Source organism: Pieris napi, chromosome Z, assembly GCF_905475465.1.
Source record: "Pieris napi chromosome Z, ilPieNapi1.2, whole genome shotgun sequence".
NCBI classification, from domain to species: domain Eukaryota; kingdom Metazoa; phylum Arthropoda; class Insecta; order Lepidoptera; family Pieridae; genus Pieris; species Pieris napi.
Window position 1 is genome coordinate 1,462,610 of NC_062259.1, and position 18,776 is coordinate 1,481,385.

General features: G+C 38.2%; 1 protein-coding gene across 1 annotated transcript; it reads right to left on the reverse strand.

Moving 5' to 3' along the window:
* Nucleotides 1–5,545: 5,545 nt before the first annotated feature.
* Nucleotides 5,546–12,193, reverse strand: LOC125062175 (aldo-keto reductase AKR2E4-like). Its single transcript, XM_047667875.1, has 9 exons — nt 12,079–12,193; nt 11,229–11,324; nt 10,288–10,352; nt 9,112–9,211; nt 8,317–8,427; nt 7,433–7,603; nt 6,861–7,058; nt 6,450–6,558; nt 5,546–5,847 (listed from the first exon to the last, which is right to left on the reverse strand). Exons 1-9 carry the CDS (start codon nt 12,124–12,126, stop codon nt 5,753–5,755), a joined length of 993 nt encoding a protein of 330 aa, XP_047523831.1. The 5' UTR covers nt 12,127–12,193; the 3' UTR covers nt 5,546–5,752.
* Between the last annotated feature and the right edge of the window lie 6,583 nt (nt 12,194–18,776).

Here is an 18,776-nt window from a genome sequence, read left to right on the forward strand (position 1 = left end):
CCACCATGTCGAGGCTATTCAACTTGACCTGCCCTGCGATTCTGTAACTCACTTCACGAACTCACACAGCGGTTTTCGCATCGGCGGTCTCTCTCAAATCAGTCGTGAAGCAGTCATTTTATGATTTGGCATTCTGAAAAGGTGGGAGCTTGTACTTTATTGTTTATCAGAATGCCAAATCATAAAATGACTGCTTCACGACTGATTTGAGAGAGACCGCCGATGCGAAAACCGCTGTGTGAGTTCGTGAAGTGAGTTACAGAATCGCAGGGCTGAGCCTAGTGAGAATATTGAAAACAATCCATTTGAATGAGTGATTTAGTGTTAGTGCACGTTAGTCTTAAGCGCTAAGTGGTAAGTGAAGAAATGGAACACAGAAGTGTCATCCACTTTGTTTGTTGTCCTTTTTAGTAAATGAGACTTAAATTAGGCTGAATCGTAATGTTCCATGATGTCTACTGAGACTCTTCACTGGAAGAGACAATGTATAAATAAATATATATCTAAGATACAATACGCCCTTGTATATATTATACGTTAAATTCTTTTAAAACACCAATAAACATAGGAAGTATTATTATTTTATACATAGTACATGTGAAGTCAGTTAACAGAAAGTGTTTATGTATGTTTATATCTCAATTTGCGGGCTGCAGGTGTCAATTGATTCCTATTCCAGCCTCCAGGTCAAAGAATTTGTAATCAGACTTATAGTTTTTGGGATATCAACTGAAAGGTCTGAGAAAAAAAGGGTGCGTTTACTTATGTACGCGCGTAAGAAGTTATAGTTCTTTGGCATTATTAAAATAGTTTTTGATTGCATGCTAATAATTAATTACAATTAAATAATCAAAGACTGGAAAATGAGTCATTATAGTCAATAAAGTTCAGTGTACATTTGAAAAATTAAATCAATAAATATTTATTATTAATACATTAAGTGTAACATAAATTATATTATTATTCGAATGTTGTTTTTAAATTATGTCCAATGCCGTAGCATCTTCCGTGGGCAACTTCATTCTGTTAATTTTGTGTCACGGTGCGCGCGCATCGTCTCAGTTTCACTCTCATCAATTTTTCATAACGCGCTTAAAGAAGTATAACTTCAAAAATCCTGCGCTTAGTGTTTGTGGTTAACCGTGCCTGACGTCTTGCGTATGCGCCGACAACCCTATAAGTGAACGTAACCTTGAAAAACAGGTTACAAATTAACAACTTCCATATTAGATTCGTGTTCAGTTCCGGTTTTGCACGGCTTTATTAAATATATAATTGTATCGCGTATTTTGTAGATATTGTTTGCTACTAATATTATAAATAGGAACGATTTATTTGTATTGAATAGGCTCTAAAACTATTTGAGACATTCTTTCACCATTAGAACCATCACTGATGAAGATAGGCTATTAATTACGATAATGTTAAGGTGTGAAGACCAATAAATACTCCTTATGCTGCGGAAACTATTGATAATAGAGCAGTGTCCTACAGTTTTATAGAAGACATCAATATCTACATATGTCTAATAAAAATCTTGCATTTAAAAGTCTATTTACCGAAAGCTTTAGGGTACTGCCTTGCGATTCTGTAACTCACTTTTCGACCCATTAGAGTCCTAAATCCCTGACAATAATAGGCTATTAATTAGAATAGTGTTAATGGTGTGAAACTATTGACAATAGAGCAATGTTCTACAGTTTTATCACAATATCTACAAAAAAGTCCGCGATACATTTCGAGTCAGCGGCGAATTTTACAATAAAACATACATTAATAAGATTATTAAATACAAAAATAAATCTGTGGCGCTACAATCTTTTTAGATTTGGGCCTCAGATTGACAATCTAATAGGCAAGAAAGATGATCAGCCTCCTGTGCCTGACACACGCCGTCCTGTTGGGTCTATGACAAGCCGATTTCCTCACGATGTTTTTGATCGAATGTTAAATGCTCACATAGGAAGGAAGTCATTGGTGCATAGCCGGGGATCGCACCTACGACCTCAGAGATGAGAGTTCCACGCTGTTCACAAGGCTTCTAAGATACATTAAGACTACATTTTCATAGGTTGGACTAGCGGCTATAGCAATTAATTAAAACGCAAATAATACTTGAAAACATTGTGTTTACTTGTATGAGAAAATGTATTATATTAAAAATGACACCGCACATCGAAAAATAAAAGAACATATAGTCCAGTCAGTCAAGACAATTAATTCATTATAATTCCAAAAGTTTTCAAATTTTGATGTAAGGTCGGGAGTGGTATTAAAACAAACTATAAAATTTTGCAACCTGAACATGGATTTTTTTTCACGACCATACAAGCAAAAATTAATTTAATTGCAATTTTAACAATGTTCCGGACTGCGGACAAGGTTGCAAAATGAGATTTATTGTCGTCCCAATGTACCATTCACTTGACCGAAGTTTGAAAACTTTTGGAATTATTATCAAATTTTCGATTTCGAATGTCTATAATGACTGGTCTAATAATCCAAATTCAAATGCAGTGCCTCATAGATTTCCGGGTTCGATCCCCGGCTGAGACGAACATCGATGTGATGAGCATTTGGTGTTGTGTTTAGGTCTTGGATGTTTAAATATGTATTTATATGTCTATCTATCTATAATATGTATGTATATCCGTTGCCTAGTACCCATAACACAAGCTTCACCAGCTTAGCATGGGACTAGGTCAATTGGTGTGAAAAAAAAAAAAAAATAGACAATTATATGTGGACAGCATCACGACCTTCCAACACATTTTGACATATAATTATTAGAAAAGGTTTTTTCGATTCTCTTGGAGGCAGCTGCCCCTAATTACCCTTTGGGGATGCTTCCATATGTTGTCATAGTTAATAAATCCAGACTGAGTGTCTATTAGTTTAGGCCGGAGGCTGAATTTGTCATCATTTTCGATTCCTAATTTTTGTATAAGTTTGTTTTTCTAAAATAATCGTGTCGCAATTTATTGTTTAAAATATGTTGATACGTTATCTATAACACCAAAACAACCCAATGATAAGGGGAGGAAATCGCAAAGAGGATATGTTTTTGGAATCCCAAAATATTCATTTTTAGTTTGAATATTAGATAGCTGCTATGTCATATTATTATTTGAATTTGATCCCTTGGAAGATTAGACGGGCTTTTGCGTGACATGCTACTTGTGTGGACACGTAAGCCCTGTCCCATCTCCCTTGGACAAAGACAACTTGGCGCAGCCGCAGAACAGGCTCAAATTTTTTGACGACTCATTGGTCTAGTGGTTAGTACCCCTGACTGCGAATCCATGGGTCCCGGGTTCGATCCCCGGCTGAGGCAAACATCGATGTGATGAGCATTTGGTGTTGTTCTTAGGTCTTGGGTGTTTAAATATGTATTTATATGTATATCTATCTATAATATGTATGTATATCCGTTGCCTAGTACCCATAACACAAGCTTCACCAGCTTAGCATGTAATGGGACTAGGTCAGTTGGTGTGAATTGTCTAAAAAAAAAAATATATATATATATTAGAGTCTTCCTCCAACTTTGATTTTGTTCCCTTTGGAGCAGATTTAGGTTGTGAGGTTCAAACGCAAACGCGCTAATTAAAGATTTAAGTTGGCGCTTGGTAGGTGACTCCAGATCTGGTTTCAACGAATAAGTATCGCAATTCAGCGAGGAAATGCCAGTATTAAAGGGTCTGCCACAGGGAGCATTTTTAAGTACAATAATTATTATGTAGGTTCAGAATATTGTAATATTTGTGTGTCGGAAATAAATTACGATGATTTATCATATTTAAAAAAGCCAAGTTAAGATAGTCATAGTCAGAAATTATTCTTGTCAAACTTTAATAGCTTCTATTATTTTTGGTATGGAGGAAACATTTAACTAATCTGTGGAGCCATATAAAATAAAAAGGCTAGTAAAATAAAAAGACATCAAAAACATTATAAAAAACCTCATAACTCTGTTCTTCTGCCGTAAAAAGTGAGATCCAATACCAAGTCGGTTAATTTATTGCTTAGAGACCTTCTCTCTTATTACGTAATTGGCTAACCTTACATCTTATTATAGCCACCATAATAATTACGAAAGTGTTAAGGTGTGAAGACCAATAAAGATTACTATGATGCAGAAACTATTGGCAACAGAATTTGAATTGTTAGTTGTTGGTAGGCGATGAAATGGTCTAATAGTCTCATACTTTTCATAAAATATTTCTTTAAATCGATCCCAGCACGGTCATAGTATGAACATGCTGTGACAGCCTCCTAATAACTGTTTTAAATTCTAGAAATGAAAGCGAAAGCCATTTTTCGATTATTCTTTAAAAAATAATATATGTGACAGATTTTAGACTTTATGAATGTTTGACAACCCAAATAAACTCAAACTCAAAATATCATTATTCATGTAGGTAAACAATTACACTTATGAATTCAGAAATAAGTTAAATTAATTGTAAATTTACATTTACTACCAGTTCGCAAGTCAAGGGCATATAGCGGGTAAGAAGAACTGGCAAGAAACTTTCCGCCACTCTTTTTAATCGCCAAGTATTGTCATACAAATTGTTTGAACTGGAGCAAATCAATCCCAAGGATTAGGATCATTTAAGTATTCCTCAAATTTATAAAAAGCTTTATTGATTGAATCAAAGGACATACTTGCGCATCCATCCTTTATCCATAGAGAGCTGTCATCATCAAAATCGGTTTTGTAGTTACTTACTATACTAGGGAACTTGTATATACAGATTGTTGGTGCATAGCGCCTAAACATATTCAATAGCAACTGCGCAGCAGATGTCATATCTTCTACAAGCGGAACAAAGCGTTTTTTTTACGCGCTTTATATTAGCTTCACCTGTATGTATGTATGTATGTATGTATGTAACCGACTCCTTCGGACTCGATTTTGACCCACTTTTAACGGACAGATTTAATTCAAACTTTGCGCACCTGTCAAAGATCGATGACAATGCAATAATCCGAAAAAAAAATTTAACTAAAACATAAATAATAGTTAAAAAAAACTAAAAAACACGCTTTTGAAGCACATCAAACTAAAAAGTGAAAAATAATTCCTAAGTTAGGCTGAAAATGGTAATGAACAGAAAATACTGGTATTATTGTGAAAAAGCGTGGGGCGCTCTGTGCCACTATCGAGCAACCCACACTTTAAACTATTATTTATTAACATTCAATATCATCTTTAATTTATAATCCTTTTTTCTTAGAAAATAAACTATTCTTAACTTTCATTTTATCCTGCATTAACAGCTTTTAAACATTTAAGTCAAACTATTTGTAAAAGCGCCATCTAGCGACTCTCAGCCAACGTCAAAATTGTCGCTATTATTCCATTCCAGAAGCGATCCGGGCATGTCCAAATTTAAATCTTTCCGCGTAATTCAAAGCCAAAAACATTTGTATGTTAGTCTATAATACGGTGGCGATTATATTTTATAATAATACTGATATTGGAATAGTTGCCATGTTAACAGTATTATTTTAATATTAAAGCAATAAAACAACTCAATTATTTTTTATCTTTATTGTACCAATCCCAACACGTTTCCTGTCGATAAAATTGCTATTTCTTAATCATTTATTAATTAAATTTTAAGAATGGGATCCTCAAATATCGTATATGAATACGGAAAAAGGAATCCCATAGAAAAATCTAACTCAATGAATTAAACTAATTTTAAACTTCTACAATCTCAATTTATTTAGAGGTTGGTTTTTAATTATCTGGATTCTCTTTCCTTTCAAAAGGATAATAAGGATGGTTCTGCCAAAAACTAGGCAAAAAGACGCGATAGTTTTTATTGAATTGACCTGAAAAAAAATACAATTGTTTTTGTTAACAAATACTGTATAATAAACAATGCACAAAGGATGCTATTCAAAAACATTAATTATTTTCTATTTTATTGATTTTTTACAAATGTATTTAAAAAGAGAAAAAAATATTATTTGGTAATGGCGGAGCTCAGTGCGCACGTCACTGCTGGGCGACAGCGCATGCGTAGATCGTAGCTCAATACACGAAAGTGTTTTAAAAGAACAGCGGTAGGAGGTATAATTGACCGATATGCTATTAATATAAGAAGAGTACATAGAGGAAAAAGCGAAAATTAAGACGAAAAACAAAAGTTCTTTACCAATATTATGTCCTAAAACTGGACTTAAAAGACAACAGTATGGAAAGGACCAAGGAGAAGATGGAGCGGAGGGATCATTAAAGGTGGATAGAAGATGTAGAAGAGTTAGTAGGAAGCGAACGGAGATAGAAAGTCATGGACAGAGATATTTGGAAAAAGCTGGAACAGGGTGAAAGGGTTCCGATCAATGGTGAAGGAAGTTAGGATATCGAGGAAAAATTTTATTCAACATTTGTTTCAAAAAAAACATATTTGTTTTTTTAAATAGGTACTCACTCAAAGTAATCATATCCGGTTCGGTCAGTTCAAAATCAAATATGTCGATATTTTCTTCATTTTTCTCTTTACCCATTGAGTGTGGAATGGGCGAAATTCCTCGTTGTACCTGTAACGACATTTTATTATCATTGAAATAATAGGGCCTTATATTTCTTCATCTGTTTCATGATCATTTGTCAATCCAATAGGCAAGTAACAGCCTAAGGCAAGCCGGTTTCCTCACTATGTTTTCCTTTATACGAGCGAATGTTAAATGCGCACATTGGTCTGGGGATCAAACCTACGACCTCAGGGATGAGAGTCACACGCTGAAGCCAACACACGACACATCTATTAATACCATAGACAATTTTATAGTTTAGCTGAAAGATTCAAATGTCATACATTGTTTAAATAAAAATGTCATACCAAATACCGTAGCGCAATTTGGGGTACTGTCTTCTTATATTTCTTGGCCAGTTCCACCATTGTTGCGTCATCAATCCTGGGCGGAGGCGGTACACCAGTCTTATCAAATAGCGAACCAAATGGCAGGAAGCCCATTAAAGCGATATTTTCTCTTTTTGTAAATTCATAGAGTTTGTTTTGGGCCAAATTTAGGTGCACCTGAAATGTTTACACGGTATTTTAGGGTTTAGGAGAAACGTAATTCAGATATTGTTCTTGTCAAACTTCAAAGTTCTATTGTTTTTGGTACAGGAATTTTTACTAATCTGTGTAGCGATATAGACATTAATAACAGCTGTCACTGCGAAACGTCAATTTGAAGCTGTAAGGAGATCTTAACTGGAGACTATCGACAATAGAGCAATGTTATTGCTCTATTGTCGATTGTGGCTACTGATTTCCAAAAATAGCTCTGACCTTCATTCGTATAATATATTATTATTGTTTATAAACGGTCGGTAATATTAAACGCTTTGAATTTTCGACCAATATTGCAATAGTTAAGGAAATATATAGTTTTTTTTTATACCGACCTCAACCTGCAGAACAGCTGGTCGTATCTCACAATTCGATAATAAACGCTCCATCTGGCTTATGTTGAAGTTAGAAACACCTATGGACTTTGCGAGGCCGAGGCATTTCGCCTCCTCCATGCCCTTCCAAGTGTCTAGATAGTCTATGATATCAAAGCTATTGTCGTCGGGCTGAAACAAAAACGGTTGTAGATTGCAGTTTACTTGCTTTAGCGATAATGTCTCTCATATAGTAGATAGATATATGCTGTCCGAGACGTTTTTGTTCATCTATTTAAGAGCTACATTTCCACCATACATTATGTTCGTGTAACTCTTGTAGTATTCGCAGTGCGTGCCAGAATATCTCGAAAAATGGAGAAATTTTCCAATTTAAATACAGCAACATCTTTATGAATGTGTTTTAAAAGTTTGCTCTGTCTTTGAATGTCCATGGGTGGTGGTGTCACTTAACATCAGGTAAACCAGTTTTCCCCATGTTCTATATGAAAAAAAAGACAGTGTTTTTCAATAAATATACTTCTAGAACGATGACAGAGGAAGGAAGTTGCTGCTCTTGCTCCTTCACCAGTCTAACTGAGCCATTTTTTGAATGGAATCTCCCTGTTGGCCTGATGGCCTTTGACAGCTCAGCTCGAACTGTTTCGGGGAGCTTAGCTCTGCCTGATGGGCTGACTGTCCCAAATGTCAAGATTGTAGCGACATGTGGAGGAAGGAAGGTGCTGCTCTTCCTCCAACTCCAACTGAAAGTAGGTTCCTCGTCTAACCACTGCCCCAAATGTCGAGACGTATATGTGGTCAACGGAAAATTCTTTGATAGCGCGTTTAAAGATGTGACCACGTGGTCATACGAAAAAAAATAATTTAGTAAATAATTTACATACCTTCAATGCAATTGGATTGTGTATCAGATACAAATCTACATACGAAGTGTTCAGACGATTCAAGGAACCTCGTAAGGATTGTAGAACATCTCTTTGTTCACTCAAGCCGAGCTGCAAATAATTTAAATTATTTATTTTGTCTACATTCCAGCGTTTCTGTCGTCGGCAGTCAAGGTATAGGCTGTGAAGTTAGCCCTTGCCTCTACAATCCAACTATTTCGTTGAATTTTTGAGCACAAAATTATACACAAACCATCCTGTTCGCAACTTTCAACCTGTAGTTAAAAAAGAAATAAGTACATTTTCTGCAATTTCGCTTCTCTCAAAGTGTGAGCTGAGGGCGCAGACGTTAATTACTGGTTGAGTTGCGCACAAACTGTTTTATTCTAGAATATGGAATGTACAAGTGAGAGGGGAAAGTCATAGTCAAATTTTGTTGCAGATTGCAGACAAGAGTTCTATGTGTAGAACGTATAAAACCGTCATGCAGAAACCTTTTGATTTCTATGAAGTAGCAAAGAAAAATTCGGTTCTCAAATTCCAAAATCTGCCAATCTAGGCTCCAGCTTACTCAGCCTGCTGGTAAATCCTCCACTGGTCGTGGGTAGTTAGATAATAATATACATTAAGCAGCAGAACTGTCTTCATCTAGACTCTAGAGGCTAGATTGACTCAGACCAAAGGAATTGTCAGGAACATGTCTCAAAATCGATAAAAGGCTGATCACTTGTTTATATAAAAATATTATTAATAGAGAAAAAGGAAGAATTCAATCTTTACCAATAAAAATATTACCTTAGTAACAATGAAAACCTGTTCCCTTGGTACATTAGAGTTAAGGATCCCTCTACCAACATCTTCTTCATTTTCGTTGCCGGAGGCTGTGTCTATCATTCTAAAACAAAATATATTTTTATAGAACTGAACACGAGCAGGAGGCTAACGTGATGCTAAGGGATACCGCCCATGGACACTTAAAGGCAGAGGGCTCACTAGTGAGTTGCTGGTTAAGAATTGGTACGCTCTTTGAAGGACCCTTAGTCGAATTGATTTTAAATTTACTTTTAAACAAAAATCATATTTACAGACTAAAAAAGGTGAATTAATCGAACTAGTTTTTCAACAGTATTTAAACTTTGTGACTAAACGAAACCCAAGAACCGTGATACCTCTAAATCCAAAACTCGCTCGCTCATAATCTACATTAATGTTACAAAGAGAGAAAGATTTCCGTGTTTCATTTTATTTATTTAAACATACTGTACGAGCCAAGGCTGTACATTTTACTCGCTCAGGCTTCCTTAGTTTTATAAGCTTAATTATTCCCTATGTAAGTACGTGCCAGGGCTCGTACATTCCAATCATCCTCAAGCGTGATGTTTTTATTATGTAAGTACGTGCCCTGGCTGTACGGTTTGGTCACTTATAAGCATAACGATTTCCTAAATCGTTGGAGTTTCACCCCGGGAGCATAGCCAGACGTCGGCACTCTCTCTGATTGTTAGATTGCACTTATTATATAGCAATTAACATAATAGTTATTATTTCGCTCATATTCTATTGTATTACGCGAGTGATAAATATAGAGTAAGTTAAAATTATTCTATTATTTCGAACCCCTGATGATCCAGGAACCGTACACATACATTAATAATCTAAATTATAATATTAAATACATAAATTACCTAAGTAATACCTAATTCGACTGTGCTGTGTGATGGTGTGAAAGTGAGGGTATGTGGGGTGAGCTCATGATACAGGTTTAGTGCTATGGATATTCCTTAATACTTAAGCATATTCCACGATAGTTTAAACAAGTCAAGGGTTAAATAGTGGTCGTTCAGCTTGGTTGAATGAATCAGGTTACAGTAAGAGATGTTTGAAGAAAAACTAATAGAAGTACCAAGTAGAGTGTACCACTAAAAGGCCGTAATTGCCAGGCGTTTGCCTCACGCCCCATAAAAATATTACCTATATCCAGCATTAAGAGCCCAAGTCACAGGTTTCTCCACTTCTTCATCTTGTTCATGACCGTTCTGAAAAGCAAGAAAGGATTTTAAAGGTGTTTTGTATTGTTTTATTCGTCCTTTCACTTCTGAATGTCTGTAAGAAAATTCATCACAAAAGATTCCAAATGTAAATGGCAGTTCCCGAATTAAATTTTGTCGCAAAATATTTGCCACGAACTGCTGCTGAAGCTCCTCATAAACCTTTTGAGGAAGGTGCTGCTCTTCCTCCGACCTAAAGGTAGGAGGAGGATATACACGTGTGACATGAGAACAACCAGATCCATGCAACTTCCTCAACAGCAGCAATATCGCAGCACACCACTCCCGAGGGGACTTTGTGAAGTCGCATAGCTGCGCCAAGCGTAATATACAATGTAATTACATAACTATGTATTATTATTACTATTCGCTTAGCTCCTTCTCTATCTTCCTTTAAATTTCTTCTGTACAAACATTACCTGTCCACATCGTATCCCTAACTTTAATAATACCTACTAACTGACGTGAGACTGATCTTAAATTAAATTATTATGATTGTTATAGTTGATAGTTTAGTTTGTTTTTTTGTTCCTGTTTAGTTTCAATTTCTTAACTACTATATGTAATACATGTATTTTTGCACTTCTTGCCTACCTTATGTAATTTAATACATTTTCTTTTCTCACTGTGGTTGCCTGTAAGAGATCGCTCGAAAGCGATAAGGCCGCCAGTTGCCTTTCCTTTACATGTTAAATTTTTCTATTATAATGCAACAAAGTGTAAATAAATAGAATATAATAATAGCCAATAACCCAGCAAGGATTCGCAAAACTCGGCTAAAGATCTCCATGGAGTCATTAATCATCACAGTTTCATTGTTAATCTGTTAATAGGACCACAAGCGTGAGACAGGCTTTTACTTACTTCGTCAAAGCCAATCGTTCCCAATCCAATAGCAGGCATTAAATTTCCATCATTCAAAGGTATCCTTGGCGCTTTCCCGCCATCAGTGTCGCATATCTGTAAAGAAACATAAGAACTCTGAAACTTCACACCTTTCTTGAGATTTTTTTCTTACGTTTTTGATATGTTTATAAAATGTTCGATCGCTTTCTACGTACCAAACTATTAAATGCTATTTTAAGTCTGGGCCTCAGATTTCTGTATCTGTTTCATGATTGACAATCTAATAGTGTATTGCACAGCTGGTGCTTGAACCTCAGGGATGAGAATCACACGCTGAAGGCACTAGGCCAACACTACTCTTTTGAATAAATATGATTTTATCGTCTAAATTCGTGAAAATTCATGATTTCTGTATAAAAACGAAATGGTCATATGAAAAGTGTTTTTATTTAACTGAAAGAATTACGAAATATCTGGAGCCGCACTGGTGAGAGGACAGGATATCTAAATAGACCTATTAATTAGATTAAATAATTATTTGTCTTAGGGTTGGTGGGGTACAATTGAAACAAGACGGGACTTAGTTGGCCTAGATAGGCCTTAAAGAACTCGGTCTCTTTGTGCCTAGGGGCCAAAGCCAAGATAGCAGGGGCAAGAATCTGGTGCACAGATTGAAGACATTGCTACTGAATGCTGTCTCCGATATTGTGTACTTTATATATACCTATATACATTATACATATATATTAAAGGTGCACTGCTAGGCACCAAACTTTTAAAATTTGTTTTAATTTTCGCTTACTAATTTTTATTTTTTTTATGGTAGAATACTATAAATACTATAGTGTGCGTAATAAAAAATACTTACAATGTAATTGAAATTCAATAGAATTAACACAGCAGGAAGCATGTTCATTGTACGATGTTTAGCTTAATACTAAAATTGAACAACATAGGGCTGTTACATTGACTCCTATTTTATATGTTTCCAGTGTTTGTTTTTGCCATTTTTCCAGGAATTTGATAGGGTTCGTAAATTTATTAAAATTATTTGGAATTTGAATTTTTTATTGAAAATTTACATACTGTTTCGGTAACAATTTCCTAGTAATTTCTCAAACCTAAGTATAATTTTAATTTCTTAAACTGAATCAATTTTTGAAGTTATACTTCTTTAGGCGCGTTATGAAAAATTGATGACAGTGAAATTTGACGATGCGCGCGCACCGTGACACAAAATTAACAGAATAAAGTTGGCCACGGAAGATGCTACGGCATTGGACATAATTTAAAAACAGCATTCGAATAATAATAGAATTTATGTTACACTTAATGTAAGAGATTAATAATAAATATTTATTTATTTAATTTTTCAAATGTAAACTGAACTTTCTTGACTATAATAACTCCTTTTCCAGTCTTTGATTATTTAATTGTAATTAATTATTTGCATGCAATCAAAAACTATTTTTAATAATTCCAAAGAAGTATATTTTTATTACACGCACCCTTTTTTTTATTTATCATAAGGCTTAGACACGTCACACGTCAGAATATTCAAAAAGATTCATGCAGACGACGAAAGGCTCCACCATGTGGAGGCTGTTCAACTTGACCTGGGCCTAGTGAGAAGATTGAAGACAAATCCATTTGAATTAGTGATTTAGTTAGTGCACGTTAGTCTTAAGTGCTAAATGGTAAGTGAAGAAATAGAATAGAAGACTATCGTCCACTTTATAGTGTAAGAAGTGTTATTGGACACTTTATGTTAAATGCAATGTTTAGTAAATTAGACTTAAATTAGTTATTGGTCTTAAATTAGGCTGGATAATTTTTGCTTTGAATAACTCGGCTTATGGAGAGAGAGTCGATCTGGTTTTGAGGGCCTACTTCCAGCATTGCTATGGCTGTATGTGCCTGTAGTTACCTTGGCAAAGGACAACAATATACTATTTTGTCCTTGTTCTAACTCCTCCATTCTTAGACCGATTTGCATGGTCAATGTGTGTATTATCAGCAACCAGCTCTAGTTAAACGGGATTTGTTATCAGACTTATAGTTTTTGGGCTATTAACTGAAATGCGTCATGAACTCGCACCATTTAGTCGCTTATAAGATAATTACATCGAGATAAATCTAAATTATGTAACAAATTTTGGTGTATACGTTAAATTAAATAATTAATAAATAAATAAATAGAAAGATTTTTCGTATGATTATCTTAAGTTAAATCATAAGGATTAATATCGATATAAAAAATGTTATAAGCGACTAAATCGTGCGATTTGATAAGACATTTCAGTTAATATCTCAAATAATAATATCTCAATTCGTGGACCGATCTTGATGTACCAGGTGTTTTTGTAATGTAAATTATTTGAATTTTCAGTAACCAGCTCCAGGTCAAAGGGAATTGTAATCAGATTAATAGTTTTTACGATATTAACTGAAAAGTCGGAGCAAAAAACTCGCGCTCAGTTTGGTTGATTTTTTTATATTTTTTCGAATAGCCGACAACCCTAATAAGTTAAAGTAACCTTGAAAAACTTCTAAGAAGTCAAGTGTTCAGTTCCGGTTATTTGAGATATCGACGTCTACACAAATATTATGAAGAGGAACGATTTGATTGTTTGATTAGGCTCCAAAACGACAGGACTTGGGGTTTTTAACCATTAGGTACAATCCTAAATCCCTGATGAATATAGCGACGGTCCTTATATAAAGACATGTAGGTGATTGATTAACGTGTCGTATTGAAACAGTGATGTGTTCAGACAAGAACATATCAGAATAGTTACGGTCGTGTGTTCTGAAAAGAACAGTTTCATCGTGTCGTAAGACACGGTAATTTGCCCTGACAAGGGCAGTTGTCAAACGTTTTCGTCGTGAAACAAGAATAATATGTCCTGAAAAGGACAGTTGTTAGACGTTTAGTCGTGATACGATAATTTGTCCTGAAAAGGACAGTTTTAGCGTTATCGTAAGGCTACGATACCGAAGTGTTCTGAGATGAACACGTTCGTACGCTTCGGCGGCTGCGTGCAGAAAAAGGCCAACTTTTTGACGCGCCGCATTTTTATCGCCTACTCTGGTACCTGCGCAACCAATCAACGCTCCGCATCTTGGCACCACATGTCAATATTAGTTGTAAGTGTAGGATAATTTTTAAGTATAATTGTACACAGTTTTGTAAATAAAATCATTCATTCATTCACTATTCCATCTTCACCTCTTCTCTACAAGTAATTAGGGAGTTTTATTTTAACATCGACCAAATAATTCTGAACAAGTCAACCTCAAGCAAACATCCCTAAAGTGGTGACCCCGAGAAGAACAAGCCCGTGAAGAACAACCCCGTGAAGAACAACCCCGAGAAGAACAACCCCGTGAAGAACAACCCCGAGAAGAACACCAAGAACATTGAAGATGTCGACAACAGAAAATTCCGGTGCAGAGCGTCAAACTTCATCAACACCGTCGAGCCAAGAAGTCTCCGGCATTTCACTGTCGCTCCGCGTGCCACCATTCTGGCGCGACCAGCCGCTCCTCTGGTTCTGCAGTTTCGAAGCAGCAACCGCCGATTTAAAACGAAGCCAGGCCCAGCTCGCCCAGATGGTCATCGCACAGCTTGAAAAGCAAGACATACAAAACATCGCCGATCTCATTTGCTCGCCGCCGGAAGCTGATTACTACAACGCAATTAAAGACCGTTTAATATCGCTATACGAAGAGTCTAACAGTGCACAAACGAAGAAACTACTGTCGCAAGTCGAGCTCGGAGACCAGAAACCCAGCCAGCTGATGAGGCAAATGAAGCAGCTCAACAAGGATAAATTTCCCGAAAGCACCATCAAAATGATGTGGCTTGAGCATCTGCCGCCACACATTCGTTCCGTGCTAGCTGTCAGCGAAGCGTTTAAAATCAAAACGACGCTTGACGACCTTACCTTGCTCGCGGACAAAATGATGGAAGTCCACACGCCGTTGCAACACATCGCTGCCGTCGCAACGCCTTTCGCATCTGTACCATCGCCTCCACCACCTCATCCGCAACAACAAACCATCGACACACTCATCGGTGAAATAAGAAGATTGTCTTTGGAAGTGGCTGAGCTACGAGCACAACCTCGCGACAATTACCGCAACAGTCGCTCTCGCCACCGTTACCTATCACGCTCGCGGAACGCATCTCCACATCACAACGAAAACCGACGAGAGTCGCAGATGGAAGACCGAAGCCGAAAAAAATCTCCGATGCCGTACTGCTATTACCATCATCGCTACGGTATGGACGCGAAGAAATGCGCACCACCGTGCAGTTTCAAGCCCATTAACCAGTCGGAAAACTAAAAGTAACGCTAGCCGCGGCGGGAACTGGCGTTACCGAATCATCACACCGCCTTTTCGTTACCGACAGGGTAACGAAACTTACCTTTTTGGTCGACACAGGAGCCAATATCTCCGTGCTACCAAAGAAAAAAGGCTCACGCGAAAAACCACTGCCGTTTCAACTCTACGCCGCCAACAACACTGTAATTCCAACATACGGAGAGAAGTCACTCACACTCGATCTTAACCTTCGAAGACCATACACATGGAAATTCGTCGTAGCCGATGTGTCAAAGCCAATCCTGGGAGCAGATTTCTTACAGTACCACCACCTCATTGTCGACGTAAAAAACCGACGATTGATCGACGGGAAAACACAGCTGGTAACTAACGCTCAACTCAGTACTGCGGGCATACCTACAGTTCGCAGTATAGACATTGGGCAAAATTACCACAGCATATTAGCAGATTTCCCAGGCACAACTAGACTCACTTCAATGAAGCTTAGTCCTAAACATTCCGTCGAACACTTCATTGAAACAAATGGACCGCCTCTTCACTGCAGGCCACGCCCCATTGCGCCGCATCGCTACGAAATGGTTAGGAAAGAATTTCAGAGCATGATTGATCAAGGGTTATGCAGACCAAGCAAAAGCCCTTGGGCATCACCTCTTCACGTCGTGCCTAAAAAGAGTGGAGAGTTACGCGTGTGTGGCGATTACCGAAGGCTCAACGCCATAACCAAGCCCGATCGGTATCCCATACCACGCATACGTGATTTCACTTACCAACTTGCAGGGAAGAAAATTTTCTCCACACTTGACCTCAACCGCGCCTACCAACAACTACCAGTCAGCGAGCAAGATGTGGAGAAAACCGCCATAATCACACCATTTGGCCTTTTCGAGTTTCCGCGCATGTGTCCTGGTCTAAAGAACGCCGGCCAGACATTCCAACGTTTTATTCACGAAGTACTGCGCGAACTCGAATTCGTATTCCCTTTCGTTGATGATCTGCTGATAGCGTCAATCGACGAGGAAGAGCACCGAAAACATCTACGCACCGTATTACAGCGACTAGAAGAATACGGTATTACCATCAACCCATCAAAATGTGTTTTCGGCCAGCCAACTGTCAAATTCCTCGGTCATCAAGTCACGGCGGAAGGAATACAGCCACCCCAAGAGAAGGTACAGGCTATCACAGACTTTCCAAAGCCACAAACCGTAGAAGAGCTGCGACGTTTTCTCGGTATGATAAACTTCTACCGCGAAAATATCAAAGACGCCGCCACCATACAAGCGCCACTAAATACCTACCTGCACAACATCAAGAAACGTGACAAAACAAAGATCGACTGGACCGCTGAATCGACGCAAGCTTATGAAGCATGTAAAGAGAGCATAAAAAACGCCGCTTTACTCGCTCATCCGTCTCACCATGCGACGCTTGCTATATTCAGCGACGCGAGTGACAAAACAGCTGGTGCCGCACTAAATCAATTTGTCAACAACACATGGCAACCACTCGGCTATTTTTCGAAGAAATTCAGCGACGCACAGACTCGCTATAGTACCTACGATAGAGAGCTACTCGCCATCTACATGGCTGTCAAACACTTCCGAAAAATGTTCGAGGGACGAGAAATTATAATATTCACGGACCACAAGCCGCTAACATTCGCTTACACAAAATCAAATACCAACAGCGAATCACCGAGACGCACCCGTCAGCTACTCTATATCAGCGAATTTACCACTGACATACGACACGTCAGTGGGTCTCAAAATGCAGCCGCAGACGCATTATCACGCATCGACGCAATCACATGTCCATCGCCGATCGACTACAATTTACTTGCAAAAGCTCAAGAGCGCGACAGCGATAACATTAAAGCACTCGGTTTACAGAACAACTTATCTTTCAAAGAAGTAAACCTGCCCGCGTCAAACATTAAATTACTCTGCGAAACTTCAACCTCATACATACGTCCGTACCTACCTGAAGAATACCGACGTACCGCATTCGACGCAGTACATAACGTTAGCCACCCTGGAATAAAGACCACGAGGAAATTAATTACGCAACGCTACTTTTGGCCCTCAATGAACGCAGATGTCGGCAAGTGGGCAAAAGTATGCCTAAAGTGTCAGCGCGCTAAAATACAACGCCATACAACAAGTCCATTATCAATATTTTCACCAACCGAACGATTCGAACACGTGCACATCGATATCGTTGGTCCGCTACCTACAGCGGCCACCGGTCATCGATACCTAGTGACAATGATCGACAGAGCGACGAGATGGCCCGAAGCATACCCATTATGCGAAATAACAGCTGAAGACGTCGCCAAAGCATTATACGAAGGTTGGATTTCCCGTTTCGGTTGTCCTGCTACAATAACAACGGACCAAGGACGCCAATTCGAAAGCAGAGTATTTGCATCTCTTTCTCGCTTACTCGGAATTGAGAAAACGCGTACAACATCATACCATGCACAATGTAACGGTATCATCGAACGATGGCACCGTGTCCTTAAAGCCGCATTGAAGGCAAGACTACAGACCGCAAGAAGCTGGATTAACGAGCTACCAACCGTCCTACTCGGATTACGCGCCGCTATGCGAAGTGACACCGGCGTAAGCGCTGCCCAACTTACCTACGGATGCAACATACGCTTACCCGGTGATTTCTTATCAACGACCCGCGATAACGTCATTATGGACTCTGCCTACATCGATCAGCTGCGCGACGCAATTCGTAACTTGCAACCAATGCCTAACCAACCACACAGCAACACAAAACATATATTCGTACACCGCGACCTGCAGACATGTGAATACGTATTCGTACGCATAGACGCCGTAAAGAAGCCATTACAAGCACCCTACGACGGACCCTATCGCGTGCTGAAACGAGACAGCAAGATATTCACGCTGCAGTTACCTAACCGTGAAACAAAGATCTCTATTGACAGACTCAAACCCGCCTACACAATCGCCGAGCCAGATGTGCCCACTGATACAATACCGAGTACCTGCAACAAGCAAATCACATCAAGTGCGACCGAACTACCTAAACCATCAAATAGCCTGAAACATCAAAACGACAACAACCTGAAACATCAAAATGACAACGACCTGAAACAACAAGACATTGGGAACAACTCAATACCTACAAGGACAACTCGCCGAGGCCGCGTTATACGCCTGCCGGTACGCTTCGCTAGAGGGG